General features: G+C 39.8%; 1 protein-coding gene across 1 annotated transcript; it reads right to left on the bottom strand.

The window, feature by feature from the left end:
* Positions 1–1,816: 1,816 nt before the first annotated feature.
* On the bottom strand, positions 1,817–14,488 carry syap1 (synapse associated protein 1). The gene is made up of 9 exons (XM_072696459.1): positions 12,907–14,488; positions 8,157–8,275; positions 7,499–7,565; positions 7,282–7,355; positions 6,186–6,325; positions 4,965–5,119; positions 4,123–4,181; positions 3,880–4,027; positions 1,817–3,114 (listed from the first exon to the last, which is right to left on the bottom strand). The coding sequence occupies exons 1-9, from the start codon at positions 13,163–13,165 to the stop codon at positions 2,987–2,989; spliced, it is 1,149 nt and encodes a 382-aa protein (XP_072552560.1). The 5' UTR covers positions 13,166–14,488; the 3' UTR covers positions 1,817–2,986.
* Between the last annotated feature and the right edge of the window lie 1,954 nt (positions 14,489–16,442).

Here is a 16,442-nt window from a genome sequence, read left to right as displayed (position 1 = left end):
AAAATCAAGGGTATTAAAAAGAGCTGATCCTGCTTTAGTTGTAGTAACTGTCTCTGCAATCCAGGAAAGAAGGCTTTCTACTAGATTTTGGAGAAGCATTGCTGTGAGGATTTGATTGCATTCAGCGACAATAGTTTTAGTGAGGTCAGGATGTTGGATTATCACCACCCCAACTCATCACAGACTCCCCAACTCATCACAAAAGTAGTGGATGGAGCACCAACCATCATTCCAGAGAGCACAGATCCACAGCTCAAAGCTATGCCAGCATGAACAAGCTGGTTGACCGGCATGACCGGCCTGACTTACGCTGTTACACCAGTATGGCCGGCCTGACTTACGCTGTTACACCAGTATGACCGGCCTGACTTACGCTGTTACACCAGTATGGCCGGCCTGACTTACGCTGTTACACCAGTATGACCGGCCTGACTTACGCTGTTACACCAGTATGGCCGGCCTGACTTACGCTGTTACACCAGTATGACCAGCCTGACTTACGCTGTTACACCAGTATGACCGGCCTGACTTACGCTGTTACACCAGTATGACCGGCCTGACTTACGCTGTTACACCAGTATGACCGGCCTGACTTACGCTGTTACACCAGTATGGCCAGAGAGTCAAAACAAGCACAGGCCCTGTTCATGGACAGGTTTACTGAGACATGTTATATAATAGCTCTGACAGAGCCTGGATGTTAGTTCTGGACAGTCAGTCTGTCCGTGGTCCAGTTGTCAGAAAGTTGTCACTGGTCAGTCAACGGTTGGAGGAAGGTGGGTGGTAACAGGTGCAGCTTTCTCAGAAAGATCACATGTAATAAACCTGTTATAAACATACAAAACTTGTCTCAGATCAGTGTGCTATTTCCACCAGTACCTCAGGAGCACCATGTAGACGGGGAAGGGAAACGCCTACATCTGCTGATCCATGATACACCCAATATACATGTCCAAATGTTTGTGGACACCCCTTCTAATGAATTCAGCTATTTTAAGTTCTCACAGATGTGCAAATGCACATACAGCTTGTCTAGTCTCTGTAGAGAAGTAATCCTCACAGCAATGCTCCTCCAAAATCTAGTAGAAAGCCTTCTTCTCTGGACAGTAGAGTACTACAAAACTACTATTGTTTTAAATACCTTTGATTTATAAAGAAACACTGTCCCAATACTTTTGTCCACAGTGTATTTGAATGTCAGGAATCCTGTGGATGCTACAATCTGACTACCTGACAGATGTAGATGCTTATATATGACCAAAAAGCCCTTTTAGTGCTATAAATGGTTCCTTGGTTCCTCGTTACCATAGTAGAACCCCTGTTGGTTCCATGAAGAACCAGATGTTTGTGTGTGTGCGTGTTCAGAACTGTTTAAAAGTGCTTAATGTGCAGGTTTATCCAATAGCAAATGCCACTTGCTATTAATAAGCCTTAAACCTCTCCCCTGAGTCATCTGTGTACGGGGGGAAACACATTGTAACACAGTCACCATCATGCAAAAACCTCACATCTCCAAATTGCCCATTTAACAGGACGAGGCGAAAACCTTCTTAACTTTCAATGGAAGTCGAAGTAAAAATATTTTATTCCAAGTAATTTCTGAGCATTTCTATTGGAGCGTTCATCATTAAATTGGAATACACCGTCAGATTCACATAATGTCAAAAAGTAAAAAAACAGCAAAAATGGAGATACAAGGTTTCTGTGTGACATCAATTATATGCCTTTATACTAAATCAAGTCTTCTAGTTTATTAGGAAATCTCTATTTATTAAGATTCAGATGATAATCAACAGAAAAAAAAACGTGGAAACTGTTCCAGTAAAAGCATACAGTGAAGGTCTTTCACCTTTTCAGAAAACGTCCCGACTACACCGTACGTTTTAATGTGCTTCATAGGAAATACAGAGAAACAGACAGTTTCTACAGACAGTTTACAGACCAACCTTTTAATGACAGACACATAAGTGTGATTATGCAGCAGATAAGAAAGAGAAAACAAAACAGAAAAATGAACGATATATTAGTTATCTATTGTACGAAATTCTTTTCTGTTTTTGATGAGCAGGAAATGATAAATAAAAGAAGGAATCACGACCTCGACCTTCATTCAAACCCCACGTCGAGTGGCCTGCTCTTCAGCTCTTTCCCATCTGGATTAGCCCGACTCGCAGATTCGGATATTCGGAGATCTGACCAACAGAAAAATCACCCAGCTTTGTAGAACACTCCGCAGGGCGTAAACACACAAGCACCAGCCCAAAACTTTCCGAACTTTTCAAAAGCAGAAACGATCACCTGTCGCACCCAAACGTCTCAGAAACTGAGACTTAATGGAAGAAGAAACAACAGCGACACAAAAGTAGGGAGTTTATTCTAATTCGAAGTAATTTTGGAGCATTTCTATTGGTCCACTGGTCAGGAAAAGTTTCTCACAACGAAAAGGGCAGCAAACAACTAAAAACGAATAAAAATTGACTCTGAAGAACATGACGGTGGCCAAATACCTTCTACGCGTTCTCGCTGGGACTGTAAGCGGGACCTACGTATCTCTAGTTTCTTCATTCGGACGTTAAAACCAAGCGTAGATGAAGCTTAAACAGATGGACAGATCCCTCCTGCGTATAAAAAAGGCAGAATCAACCATTTCATTTTTTTGCATCAGCGAGGAAGAAGGGTTTACACGCAGACGCTGTGCATTTTTGGCAAAAAGCCAACATGGGGTTGGTGGTGGTGGTGTGCAAAACAACAATTCTTAAAAAGATATATCCTCTTAATTAATTTCAACAAAGAAAGAGACATCAAAGTCATCAAAGACATTATCATATACTATGATACTAAAAGCCTGTCGTAAATGTAGTGGCTTCTAAAAACCCACTCTCGGCTGATTCCTCTCTGGTCCATTAGCTTCACACGCCCACCTCCTGCTCCTCCTCCTGCGCAGGGATGTGTCCACACCAGAAACTGATCTCTGGGGCTGTGGGGTTTAGCTGTCAGCCTGCAGCATCTCTTCAATCTCACGGTCCCAGTTGTCATCGCGGCTTTCTGTATCTGCCACGACCTCGTACTCCTGCAACTCCCGCTGCAGCTCCCTCTCCCACTCCGATGTGTCTTCTGACGGAGAAAGGAAGAAAGAGGATGCTGAAGCCAACGAGCAGGTGATGCTAATCCATTGCTGCCCAGACTGAGGCAGATCAGAGCAAATCAGACACAAATGCTCTTTCCATGATGCTCCTTCCGAAGCGCTTCACAGTTGGGATGAGGTTTAGGTTAGGTTGGTGACCACTGTCCACTGACCTTCAGACTAAGCACTGTGCATTTGTGCTTTTACCCCAGAAGTAGAAGTAGCCAGGCTTTGTATGCCTTTATCTAAATGCCAAAGCAGGTGTAAAACCCATACTTTTAATATTTTCAAATGTAGCTCCCAGAAGACAAACACAGGGATTCACTTACTTTTTCTAGCCTGCAATATGGAAGTGCTCAATAAAAGGCCTTAACAGTGCTGCGATTGTGGGTTATCAATTTAGTTACATTGTGTTTGTCAGCAATTGTGAACTTGTGGACTTGAATTTAATTTAATTTAATTTAATTATAATTATAATTGTGTTTGTCTGTAATTGTGACTTGGATACAGATCAGACCACATTTTATTTGTAATCAATTCAGAAATCCAGGTACGGGGGTACCCTACCCCCCACCTAAAAAAGCACACACAAAAAAAGGATCGCAAACACATGGCTTAAAGCATAAGGACCAGTAATGCATGTTCAGTGGGGTGCATCAGAAGCCCTGACCCATGCTTTTTATTTACCAAAGTAAAGCCATCCACGTTCAAGCCAACAAGCCATTAATTAGCACCCACAGATCTGTCAAACTCACCGTCCTGAGGCGACAAATCATCTTTCTTGTCCAGAACCAGCTGCTCCATCTCCTTCCGTAGGTCCTCCTGGTTGATGTTACACGAATCAAAGGCATCACTCACAAACTCAGAAACTCCAGGGCTGGTAGAGATCTCCTCCTCCTCGTGCTGAGGTGGAAAGCATACGGAGAACGCCAGCAGAAGGTTTCCATTATCAGTTCACTTGCTTACAATACATAGAAATGTCAGGTGTTAGGTCATACCTCGTTAGACTTGGGTTTGGTGTTGATGGTTGTAGGAGGCGTTTTTGGTCTGATGGTTTCTGTGAAATAAAAGAGAGGCCGTCAAGACAAAAAAAGGGGGAAAAAAGGATCAAGAGAGGATTTATACTAATTTAATTCTGGTAATTAAATATTTAGGAGTGTATTATTCATCAAGTGCTCTTGTGTGCTTAAGGCTTACTGGGAATGCTATGCAATTGAGAGTATCCAATTGACAATTGTATGCTGCAATACTGGAGCCCACACAAACCCTGCAGTGGGCTCCAAAGGCATCCACCCTAGGAGAACTTTGCATGTTAAACGTGGATATTCCAGTGCAGTCTGGAGCAGAACTGGTGTAATAGCCAAGGAAAATGTGAGGTTCAGAGCCCTATAGTACCCTGACCTCCCCTTTCCCCAACACACCTCACATAACTACTCAACAGGACCCTCCGAAACGGAACTGGGTGTTAGAGCAGGGAAAGCACCACAGCCTGCAGGGTATACTATACTCCAGAACCAGGACTGAGAACCACTAAGTTGGTAGTTCGGACCATTCCCTCTTTTAGGATTATCGGAGAGAAGACCGTGAGAGAGGGGGAGAACTCGGTCTGGAGTTCGGGTGGCTTCAGCTTTAGTGAGAGGCCAGGCCCCCTCTCTCATATGTGGAGCTAGGACTGATAAGAGGGAGGTGATGGGGGGTGGATGGTTGCACGGGCTTGTCATGGACACATAGAGATGGAATTTATAGGATGTTAGATGTTAGATGTCAGGGCTTCAGGTATGATGCTCCTCCCAAAATTCAGCTATTTCATTTCTGCACTTGAGTGAGATGGGGCCAAAACCTGGTATGCTCTCAGTCTGTGGAGCGCCTCCATTCTTCTCCTCCTCTCTCCTTTCGGCAGCCTGCTGCTGCGCTGCCAGCGCCGTTAGCTGGGCGGACTGCTTAATGAGGGACACGCGGTAGAAATAGTTCCTCCAGAACACCTCCTCTTTTACCCTGCAACACACACACACACACACACACACACACACACACACACACACACACACACACACAGATGCAGGTGAACATAAATCCAGTAAAAAGGAGAAACAAGCTCTTCTCATTCTGAAGAAAGAAAGTAGTGAGATCTTGACGGTGAGCTAGTCTGAAGAACAGAGCTCGGTTCCTCCAGGTTTCTCCTGGACGCCTCCCGCCCAGTCAAGCCAGCACAGCGTGGAGGATGTGTTCAACTCCATCAGCAGGAGCAGGAGCAGCAGCAATGATTTACCATCATTAAGCCCTGATCTACCAAACCAGGTGTCCACGAGAACTTCTGAGATCTTTCTGTAGTATTATTTGTAATATTAGTGATTTATATAATACACAAGGAGGAGAGAATATTGGGCCGTACAGTTTTACACAGCTTTCTTACAAAATATCTGACATTCACCAACGTTTTCTTATGTGAGATTTGTTCAGTTAACGAGGATGCATCATTATAAGAGCAGAAAACTTTAAAAACATCATAAATCTGATGTCAACTTTTTGTTAGCACTTCTTTAAGAACACATTTAAGAAAACTCTTAAGAAGAGAGTGGTGACTGAAGCCCACTGAAACTGAGCCTCTGCATCATATTCTTGTGGATAAAAACTGATTTTAAATACTATATTTATTCATTTTCCTACTAGTTGTTGGATACTTAGGGTGATGTGCACCAGTGTTTCTCAACCCTGCCCCTGGAAGCACCCTGCCCTGTGCATTGTAGTGGACTCCCTACTGTAACAAACCCCACACAACTCAGAAAGGGCTTGTTAATGAGCCGATTAGCTGAATCAGGTGTGTTGAATCGGGAGCAGGGAAAGCACTCAAATAACAGGAACAGGAAGATGCTTCTCCACAAGGGCCGTTAACAGCACTCAGATTATTTCTGGTCTTCAACAACAGTGGCGCTTCACATCAGTGACACTGCGTGTACACTTAAGTTTCCTAATGCTGTGCCTCTGTTTCCCTTCCTCTGCAGCAGTAAGCCAACCCCTCAAACCCCAGAGCGTTTCTCAGGGCAGCTACACGCTCACTCACTGTTTAGGCACCAGGTCGAAGCGCATCCTGTTGAGCAGTTCGTCTTCCTGCAGCATGACCAGGGCAATAGGATACATCTGATCAACGTCAAACTGGAACTGCACGCCAGCTGGAGGGTCACGGAGGAAGTTCCGTTTGTCCTGAAAATATTAATTTATTAAATAAATAAGTTAAGTAAGCAAGCATGTATGTACAGTACCAGTCAAAAGTTTGGACACACCTTCTCATGCAATGTTTTTTTTTCTTCTCTACATTGTAAATGAATACTGAAGTCATCCAGACTATGAAGGAACACATAAGGAATTATGTAGTAAACTTAAAAGTGTGAAACAAGGCAAAAATACTCATTTAGGTGAGCTATTATCTGGGGTGCTGATAGTTAACTTGTGGTTTCTGTGGCTGGTAACTCTGATGAACGTCTCCTGTGCAACAGAGGTAACTCTTGGTCTTTCTTTCCTGGGGCGGTCCTGATGAGAGCCGGTTTCATTGTCGTAACGTTTGATGGTCTTTGCGACCGCACTGGAGGATACTGTCAAAGTTCTTGATATTTTTCGGATCGACTGACCTTGATTTCTTAAAGTATTGACGGACTGTCGTTCTTCTTTACTTAGTTGAGTTGTTCTAGCCATAATATGGATTAGAACATTATTTAGACAGGGCTGTTCACTGTATACCAACTCTACCTCTTCACAACATGAGTGATGGTCTCAAAAATATTAAGAGGGCAAGGAATTTGAGGAACTAACTCTGGATGAGGTGCAGCTGATAAACAAAAGCCATTCCAGGTGACCGAGGAAATACCAAGATCTGCAAAGCTGCCATCTAAGCAGAGAGGTCCCTACTTGGAACAATCTAAAATATAAAACATATCTGGTTTGAGTAACCCTTTTTTTTTTTGTTCACAGAATAATTCCTGATGTTTTTACTCATAGTTTGGATGACTTTGGTATTAATCTACAATGCAGAACCTTTTAAAATAATTAAAAAACAAAGAATTTAACATTCTTGTATTGTCAAACTTTTTGACAATAATAATAACAATAATAATAATAATAATAATATTACATTCCACCAAAAGAGGAAAGAGAAACCTTACAGCTGATAAAGCAAGTATCTGTTGCTGAATGGTCTCCTCCTCACTGTATCCCACCCAAGGAGGCACAGCTGCATCTGCAGATTCAGGATAATGGATTTTTAAATAGATTCAGAAAGAATATGCAGCACAATGATGTTGGGGGGAAAAGAAATTACATATCAAATTGAATCTAATTTCACACTAAATAAGTCAATTTAGTGTCTGATTATGTTGGCACCTGTTTTCTTAGCATTCTTCTCTTGCACAAACTTTTCCTGCTCCTTCTGGAAATCTCCCAGAATGGTCTGAGGACAAGAAACAGAACATTGAACAGACAAGTGAATTAAACGTATAGTACATGTAATATCCACCAATTCCCACCCTTTATTTGGTAAATTAAAAATCAATTAATTTAATCAACACTAATAGAAACTAATAGAAATGAATAAATAAAATTATATTCTATAAATAAATTAGATATACATTTTTTTATGAAAAAAAGTTTAAACTACTCTCCACTGAAGGTCTCATTTGTCATCTTTAATAGAAACTTCTGAGAGAAGCATCTGAGTGCAGCCTATTAGGGTAAAGTTTGTAACTTTTTGTAATAACCGTGCAGGTACACAGTGAATATATCCATAATATACAAATACAAATATCACATCTGTCACACCACCCACCTCTAGAGAGGTACAGTATGAGAGACATGGTGTTTTAAACAGATTTTTGATCTCAGGTTAAGATTTGATTACATTATTTTATTATTTTATGTGTCCTGATATTTTAATGTATTTTGTTTTTTTAAACTGAAGATGGTCACTGAGACGGTCACATTACTACATTTCAGCTTTTCAAAATCCTTCTCTTTTTTCTGATACTAAACTGAAATGACTCACCTTGTCGATAATGCCGTCTATGTTTCCGTCCTCCACACTTTTCTTTATACTGCTTGCTGTCTCCACAACAGACTCGGATATTTTCTTGGTGGCGCTGCTCGCAAAGTTCAAAATGTAACCTTGGGGCAGAAAGAACAATTCATGGCATCCAGCTGAACCAGCGTTTAAGCACCTTTTAATTTCCCAAAACCTTCAGTATCTTATAGAGCCCAAAAGTAGACAGGTAAAAAAAAAACAATCTTCAGAGATGATTTAATCATTTGTTCTCTAAATTTAATAAAATAATTTCCTTGATTTAATGATTTGTTTAACAAAAGCATCGCCTCTAGGAGAATGATTTATTAAAGTTGTATTTTTTTTTATTTATTAAACTATTATCTGATTGGTAACTGAGGGAACAAATTATTAAATTAAAAGAATGATTTAATAAATCGAGGGTGTGATTTAATAAATCCAGGGTGAGATTGAATTCATTGAGGGAATAATTTAATTGATTCAGAGAACGTTTTAATAAATCAAGGGAGCAATTTAATGAATTCAGGGTGTGAGTTGATTAATTGAGGGAATGCTTTAATAAACAGAGGAAACGTTTTAATAAATCAAGGAAACATTTTAATAAATTCAGGGCATTATTTAACAATTGATCATTAATATTAATTGAGGAAATGTTTTAATAAATCCAGGGAACAATTTAATAAATACAGGGAATGTTTTAATAAATTCAGGGCGTTACTTAATTAATATTAATTAATTGAGGAAATGTTTTAAGAAATCCAGGGAACAATTTAATAAATTCAGGGCATTATTTAACAATTGATCATTAATATTAATTGAGGAAATGTTTTAATAAATCCAGGGAACAATTTAATAAATACAGGGAATGTTTTAATAAATTCAGGGCGTTACTTAATTAATATTAATTAATTGAGGAAATGTTTTAAGAAATCCAGGGAACAATTTAATAAATTCAGGACTTTATTTAATAATTGTCCTGAAATACATTAAAATATGAAACCGTGTGACAGATGTGGTATTTGTTATCCAGAAGCTGTATATTATGGATATATTCACTGTGTACCTGCACGGTTATTACAAAGAGTGTAATTAGTCTGTTCATTGGATACAGTGCAGTACATTCTGAATCCCTCAATTATTTAATAATTGAGGGAACCTTTTAATAAATTCAGGGCGTAACTTAATTAACATTAATTAATTGAGGAAATGTTTTAATAAATCCGGGGAACAATTTAATTAATTTGGGGAACCTTTTAATTAATTCAGAGAACGTTTTAATAAATTCAGGGCGTTATTTAATAACTGAGGGAACAGTTGAATAAATCGAGGGAACGTTTTAATAAATCGAAGGATTGTTTTAATAAATTTAGAGCGTTATTTAATAACTGAGGGAACAGTTCAATAAATCGAGGGAACGTTTTAATAAATTCAGAGTGTTATTTAATAACTGATGGAACAGTTCAATAAATCGAGGGAACGTTTTAATAAATTCAGAGTGTTATTTAATAACTGATGGAACAGTTCAATAAATCGAGGGAACGTTTTAATAAATCGAGGGAACGTTTTAATAAATTCAGGGCTTTATTTAATAACTGAGGGAACAGTTCAATAAATCGAGGGAACGTTTTAATAAATTCAGGGCTTTATTTAATAACTGAGGGAACAGTTCAATAAATCGAGGGAACATTTTAATAAATCGAGGGAACGTTTTAATAAATTCAGGGCTTTATTTAATAACTGAGGGAACAGTTCAATAAATCGAGGGAACGTTTTAATAAATTCAGGGCGTTATTTAATAACTGAGGGAACAGTTCAATAAATCGAGGGAACGTTTTAATAAATTCAGGGCTTTATTTAATAACTGATGGAACAGTTTAATAAATCGAGGGAACATTTTAATAAATTCAGGGCTTTATTTAATAACTGAGGGAACAGTTCAATAAATCGAGGGAACGTTTTAATAAATTCAGGGCTTTATTTAATAACTGAGGGAACAGTTCAATAAATCAAGGGAACGTTTTAATAAATCGAGGGAACGTTTTAATAAATTCAGTGCTTTATTTAATAACTGAGGGAACAGTTCAATAAATCAAGGGAACGTTTTAATAAATTCAGGGCTTTATTTAATAACTGAGGGAACAGTTCAATAAATCAAGGGAACGTTTTAATAAATCAAGGGAACGTTTTAATAAATCGAGGGAACGTTTTAATAAATTCAGAGCGTTATTTAATAACTGATGGAACAGTTTAATAAATCGAGGGAACGTTTTAATAAATTCAGTGCTTTATTTAATAACTGAGGGAACAGTTCAATAAATCAAGGGAACGTTTTAATAAATCGAGGGAACGTTTTAATAAATTCAGAGCGTTATTTAATAACTGATGGAACAGTTTAATAAATCGAGGGAACGTTTTAATAAATCGAGGGAACGTTTTAATAAATTCAGAGCGTTATTTAATAACTGATGGAACAGTTTAATAAATCGAGGGAACGTTTTAATAAATCGAGGGAACGTTTTAATAAATCGAGGGAACGTTTTAATAAATTCAGGGCTTTATTTAATAACTGCGGGAACAGTTCAATAAATCAAGGGAACGTTTTAATAAATCGAGGGAACGTTTTAATAAATTCAGAGCGTTATTTAATAACTGATGGAACAGTTTAATAAATCGAGGGAACGTTTTAATAAATCGAGGGAACGTTTTAATAAATTCAGAGCGTTATTTAATAACTGATGGAACAGTTTAATAAATCGAGGGAACGTTTTAATAAATCGAGGGAACGTTTTAATAAATCGAGGGAACGTTTTAATAAATTCAGAGCGTTATTTAATAACTGATGGAACAGTTTAATAAATCAAGGGAACGTTTTAATAAATCGAGGGAACGTTTTAATAAATCGAGGGAACGTTTTAATAAATTCAGGGCTTTATTTAATAACTGAGGGAACAGTTCAATAAATCGAGGGAACATTTTAATAAATTCAGTGCTTTATTTAATAACTGAGGGAACGTTTTAATAAATTCAGGGCTTTATTTAATAACTGAGGGAACAGTTCAATAAATCGAGGGAACGTTTTAATAAATTCAGGGCTTTATTTAATAACTGAGGGAACAGTTCAATAAATCGAGGGAACATTTTAATAAATCGAGGGAACGTTTTAATAAATTCAGGGCTTTATTTAATAACTGAGGGAACAGTTCAATAAATCGAGGGAACGTTTTAATAAATTCAGGGCTTTATTTAATAACTGAGGGAACAGTTCAATAAATCGAGGGAACATTTTAATAAATCGAGGGAACGTTTTAATAAGTCGAGGGAACGTTTTAATAAATTCAGGGCTTTATTAAATAACTGAGGGAACAGTTCAATAAATCGAGGGAGCGTTTTAATAATTCAGGGCTTTATTTAATAACTGAGGGAACAGTTCAATAAATCGAGGGAGCGTTTTAATAAATTCAGGGCTTTATTTAATAACTGAGGGAACAGTTCAATAAATCGAGGGAACGTTTTAATAAATTCAGGGCTTTATTTTATAACTGATGGAACAGTTCAATAAATCGAGGGAACGTTTTAATAAGTCGAGGGAACGTTTTAATAAATCGAGGGAACGTTTTAATAAATTCAGGGCTTTATTTAATAACTGAGGGAACAGTTCAATAAATCGAGGGAACGTTTTAATAAATCGAGGGAACAGTTCAATAAATCGAGGGCAGGTTTTAATAAATCGAGGGCACAGTTTAATAAGTCGAGGGAACAGTTTAATAGATCGAGGGAACAGTTTAATAGATCGAGGGAACAGTTTAATAAGTCGAGGGAACAGTTTAATAAGTCGAGGGAACAGTTTAATAGATCGAGGGAACAGTTTAATAAGTCGAGGGAACAGTTTAATAGATCGAGGGAACAGTTTAATAAGTCGAGGGAACAGTTTAATAGATCGAGGGAACAGTTTAATAAATTCAGGGCTTTATTTAATAACTGAGGGAACAGTTTAATAAGTCGAGGGAACAGTTTAATAGATCGAGGGAACGTTTTAATAAATTCAGGGCTTTATTTAATAACTGAGGGAACAGTTTAATAGATCGAGGGAACAGTTTAATAGATCGAGGGAACAGTTTAATAGATCGAGGGAACAGTTTAATAAGTCGAGGGAACAGTTTAATAACTGAGGGAACAGTTTAATAAGTCGAGGGAACAGTTTAATAGATCGAGGGAACAGTTTAATAAGTCGAGGGAACAGTTTAATAACTGAGGGAACAGTTTAATAAGTCGAGGGAACAGTTTAATAACTGAGGGAACAGTTTAATAAGTCGAGGGAACAGTTTAATAGATCGAGGGAACAGTTTAATAACTGAGGGAACAGTTTAATAAGTCGAGGGAACAGTAATGCTAGCTGCTCTTCTGAACAGCAGCACTGAGCGGCGCGGTGAGTTCAGCTTAGCTGCTCTGGTGAAACCCCCGCGGTCACTTCCCGCTGTCTGAGGGTCGCCAGCAGGTGGCGCTAACGCTGCGCCGTTCGCACAGGTCGGGTCCTTCAGCACTTCCACCTTAAACGGAGCCGCTTTTCCACCCCCCCCGCTCCTCTTCACCTGTCCAGCCGCCGCTCCGTTTAAGGTGGACCGGCTTCGGCTAACGCAGCTAGCTAACAGACCAGCCGGTAGCCTCAGGTACCGTCGGAGAGACAGGCTGTGCTCACACCACAGATCAGACACGGAAGGCAGGTGTTTGAGCTCACCGCTGAGACCCTTGGCCTGGTGCAGAAGCGGCGGGTTCTGCTCCGCTCCAGCCCGGTTCTGCTCCGCTCCAGCCCGGTTCTGCTCCGCTCCAGCCCGGTTCTGCTCCGCTCCAGCCCGGTTCTCCCCGTTCGCGGCTTTGTTTACTTCGCTGTCCGCTTCCTTCTCCTCCTCCTCGGCCGCTGCAGAGCCTTCCTCTCCTGCTCTCCCGGCTTCAGGAGGCGTCTCCATGCCAAGCCACGATCCCCAGCCTTTAAACATCGTCGCCTCTGTCTCCTTCGGGCCGATCTGAGACACTTTCACCGAATAAAACGAGACTTTCACCGCAGAACTCAGCTGCGTTACTCCATGATCCTCCTCTCCAACGTCAGCACCTGGTTCCTCGCTGGGTTCCCGAAGCGCCCAGCTGGAGCAGCGCCCTCTGCTGCCTGGAGACGAGATCAGCGAGCAAAACAAGCACTGAGACACCACCAGTCCAACTAACGTGCTAAAACGTTCCCTCGATTTGTTTTAACGTTCCCTCGATTTGTTTTAACGTTCCCTCGATTTGTTTTACGTTCCCTCGATTTGTTTTAACGTTCCCTCGATTTGTTAAACTGTTCCCTGAACTTATTAAAAATTTCATTAATTAATTAATATTAATTAAATAACACCCTGAATTTATTAAAACATTCCCTCAATATATTAAACTGTTCCCTGAACCTAAAACATTTCCTTAATTAATTAATATAAATTAAATAACACCCTGAATTTATTAAATAACGCCCTTAATTTATTAAAACGTTCCCTCGATTTATTAAATTGTTCCCTGAACTTATTAAAACATTTCCTTAATTAATTAATATTAATTAAATAACACCCTGAATTTATTAAAACATTCCCTCAATATATTAAACTGTTCCCTGAACCTAAAACATTTCCTTAATTAATTAATATAAATTAAATAACGCCCTGAATTTATTAAATAACGCCCTTAATTTATTAAAACGTTCCCTCGATTTATTAAATTGTTCCCTGAACTTATTAAAACATTTCCTTAATTAATTAATATTACTTAAATAAAGCCCTGAATTTATTAAAACGTTCCCTCGATTTATTAAATTGTTCCCTGAACTTATTAAAACATTTCATTAATTAATTAATATTAATTAAATAACACCCTGAATTTATTAAAACATTCCCTCAATATATTAAACTGTTCCCTGAACCTAAAACATTTCCTTAATTAATTAATATAAATTAAATAACGCCCTTAATTTATTAAAACGTTCCCTCAATTTATTAAATTGTTCCCTGAACTTATTAAAACATTTCCTTAATTAATTCATATTAATTAAATAATGCCCTGTGAAGGAACCTCTTAAGATGCTTTATTTGTAACCTTAAAGTTAAGGTTCTTGGGGCAACCCATTCCTCAATTCAAGAAGGTTCTTATAGATGGATATCCAAACAACCTGAAGATCTTCAAGGTACCTTCATTCAAGTGGGTTCTTGGAGGAACCAGATTTGATACTGAGGAGTCCCGAACATTCAAAGGCTCCTTTAGAGCAGCAAGGAATGACTGAGGAGGACCTACAGGCGACTCTGGAGGTTCCTCAATATGAAGCCTTTTCTTAAAGGTTCCTTAAAGCACTACAAGCAGACCCAGTTTCAAATCCAGGAACCTCCAAAGGTTCTTTAAGGATCTGGTATTTCTTAGAGTTACCTAGAGGTTGTTCCTCCAACCTTCAGACTCTCAGGTTTCCACTCCCACGTCATCAGCATGTCTCAGACTGCAGCCCATCCCGTTATTTTACCCTATATCTTTTTGGAGCACTCCCTGGGCACCCCATCTTCAGGAGCACGAAGGCTTGGCCTAGTTGGGGATGACCTGTTATCGTTCCCGGCTCATGTTGCAGACCTGACTCGCAGACCTGAGAATTCAACCCTTCCTCTGAAGAAGAACGTGATTGGTTGACCCCTGTCATCTCAAGGTATGACCACTGCACTCCCTGGAAGAAGGCCTTCTCCTAGATTTTGGAGGAGCATTGCCATGAAGATTTGATTGCATTCAGTGACGAGAGCGTTAGTGAGGTCAGGATGTTGGATGATAATGATGATCACCACCCCACCTCATCATCCTCAACTCCCCAACTCACCCCAAAAGTAGTGGATGGAGCACCAACCATCCATCATTCCAGACATGCTCCACAGCTCAATGCTGGGGGGCTTTATGCCCCTCTACTAGCCCACTCCTGGCATTAGGCAGCATGGTGCCAATAGCTTCATCTGGGTTCATCTGCTCCAGAGAGTCCCATACAATTGGTGATACCTTTCTACAGAGTGTGTGTGTTAACAAGTAGCTAAATGCATTCATCAAAAGGGGTGTGCACAAACATTTGGCCATATAGTGTATATGTGTGTTGCAACCCATCAATCCTGCCAACACCTCTGATTCAGGTCTGTAGGCTTCTGTACTGTGAACCATTTCACACCAGACCTCCTTAAACTACAATACTACAATTCACATCAGTGCCATAGGCCCTAAAATAGACCCCAGTGGGACTCCACGAGATCTGCTAACCTAGATTGTGGATTTTTTGGGTAACACTAGTTGCTGCAGTAGGTTGAATAACTGAAAAATAAAGCTAGGGTCAGTGAAAATGCTGCGACACAGGTTCAGTCTGGAGCTGTACTGCATTTAGGCTTAATGGCATATTTACTGTACTGAACCCTTGGAGGCCTTGAAACAGGAACAAAACAGTCAGGGATCTGCATACGTCAATATTATGACAGGGTGGTGTGAACGCATGAAGTGTACTTAGAAAGAAAGCAAGAAAAAAGGAAAGAGAGAGAGAGGAAGAGAGGGAGAGGGAGGGAGACTGAGATGAATCTCAAGTAAATTTCCCAGGAGGGTCCTCAGAAGGTGAGCTGGGGTAGTTATGAGGTGATTAATGGCATGTATTACCCTCAAATCTGGGCCAGGCAGACAGTAAGGGTGAGGAATGCTTCTAAACCAGATGAAAAAACTCTACAGAGGTAATGTGAATTTTATGCACTGGCACCCCTGAGGGAGGACGAGGGTTTCCTTCCCTTCCCCTTTTCATTTCCAGAGGCCTAATAAGGGCGTGCGAGGCGCTAATGATTTGGAAGGGGACGTGGGTGGCTGCTTGTGGCCAATGAGAGAGAAATTCATCAGGCGCTTTAGAGGAAATTGTCTCTACTCGCCCCATTTCCACTCTAAATGAGCCCCCATTTTATGCTCTGCTGAAAGGGAAGAATAGTACGAGTCGCTGGGAGGATTCTGCCAAAGTACAGCACCAGACCAGGAGAGGGCGCTAAAGGGCAGTTTTTCCACAAACGAAAACCACATACTACTCTTGCTACATACTACAGGTATAACCAGGGATTCCCAGTGCCAGTCCTGGGGATCCCACACTATGCACATTCAACCAAGGTTCTTTCGAGCGATGCCATAGAAGAACCACTTGTGGTTCCATGAAGAACCATGTTTATTATAGAGATGTGGAATACGCGTTTTTTTCTCTCTCCATTATAA

The sequence above is a fragment of the Salminus brasiliensis genome, chromosome 14, assembly GCF_030463535.1.
Source record: "Salminus brasiliensis chromosome 14, fSalBra1.hap2, whole genome shotgun sequence".
Lineage (NCBI taxonomy): Eukaryota > Metazoa > Chordata > Actinopteri > Characiformes > Bryconidae > Salminus > Salminus brasiliensis.
Note: the sequence above shows the minus strand (reverse complement) of the source record. Positions and strands in the feature narration are given on the sequence as shown.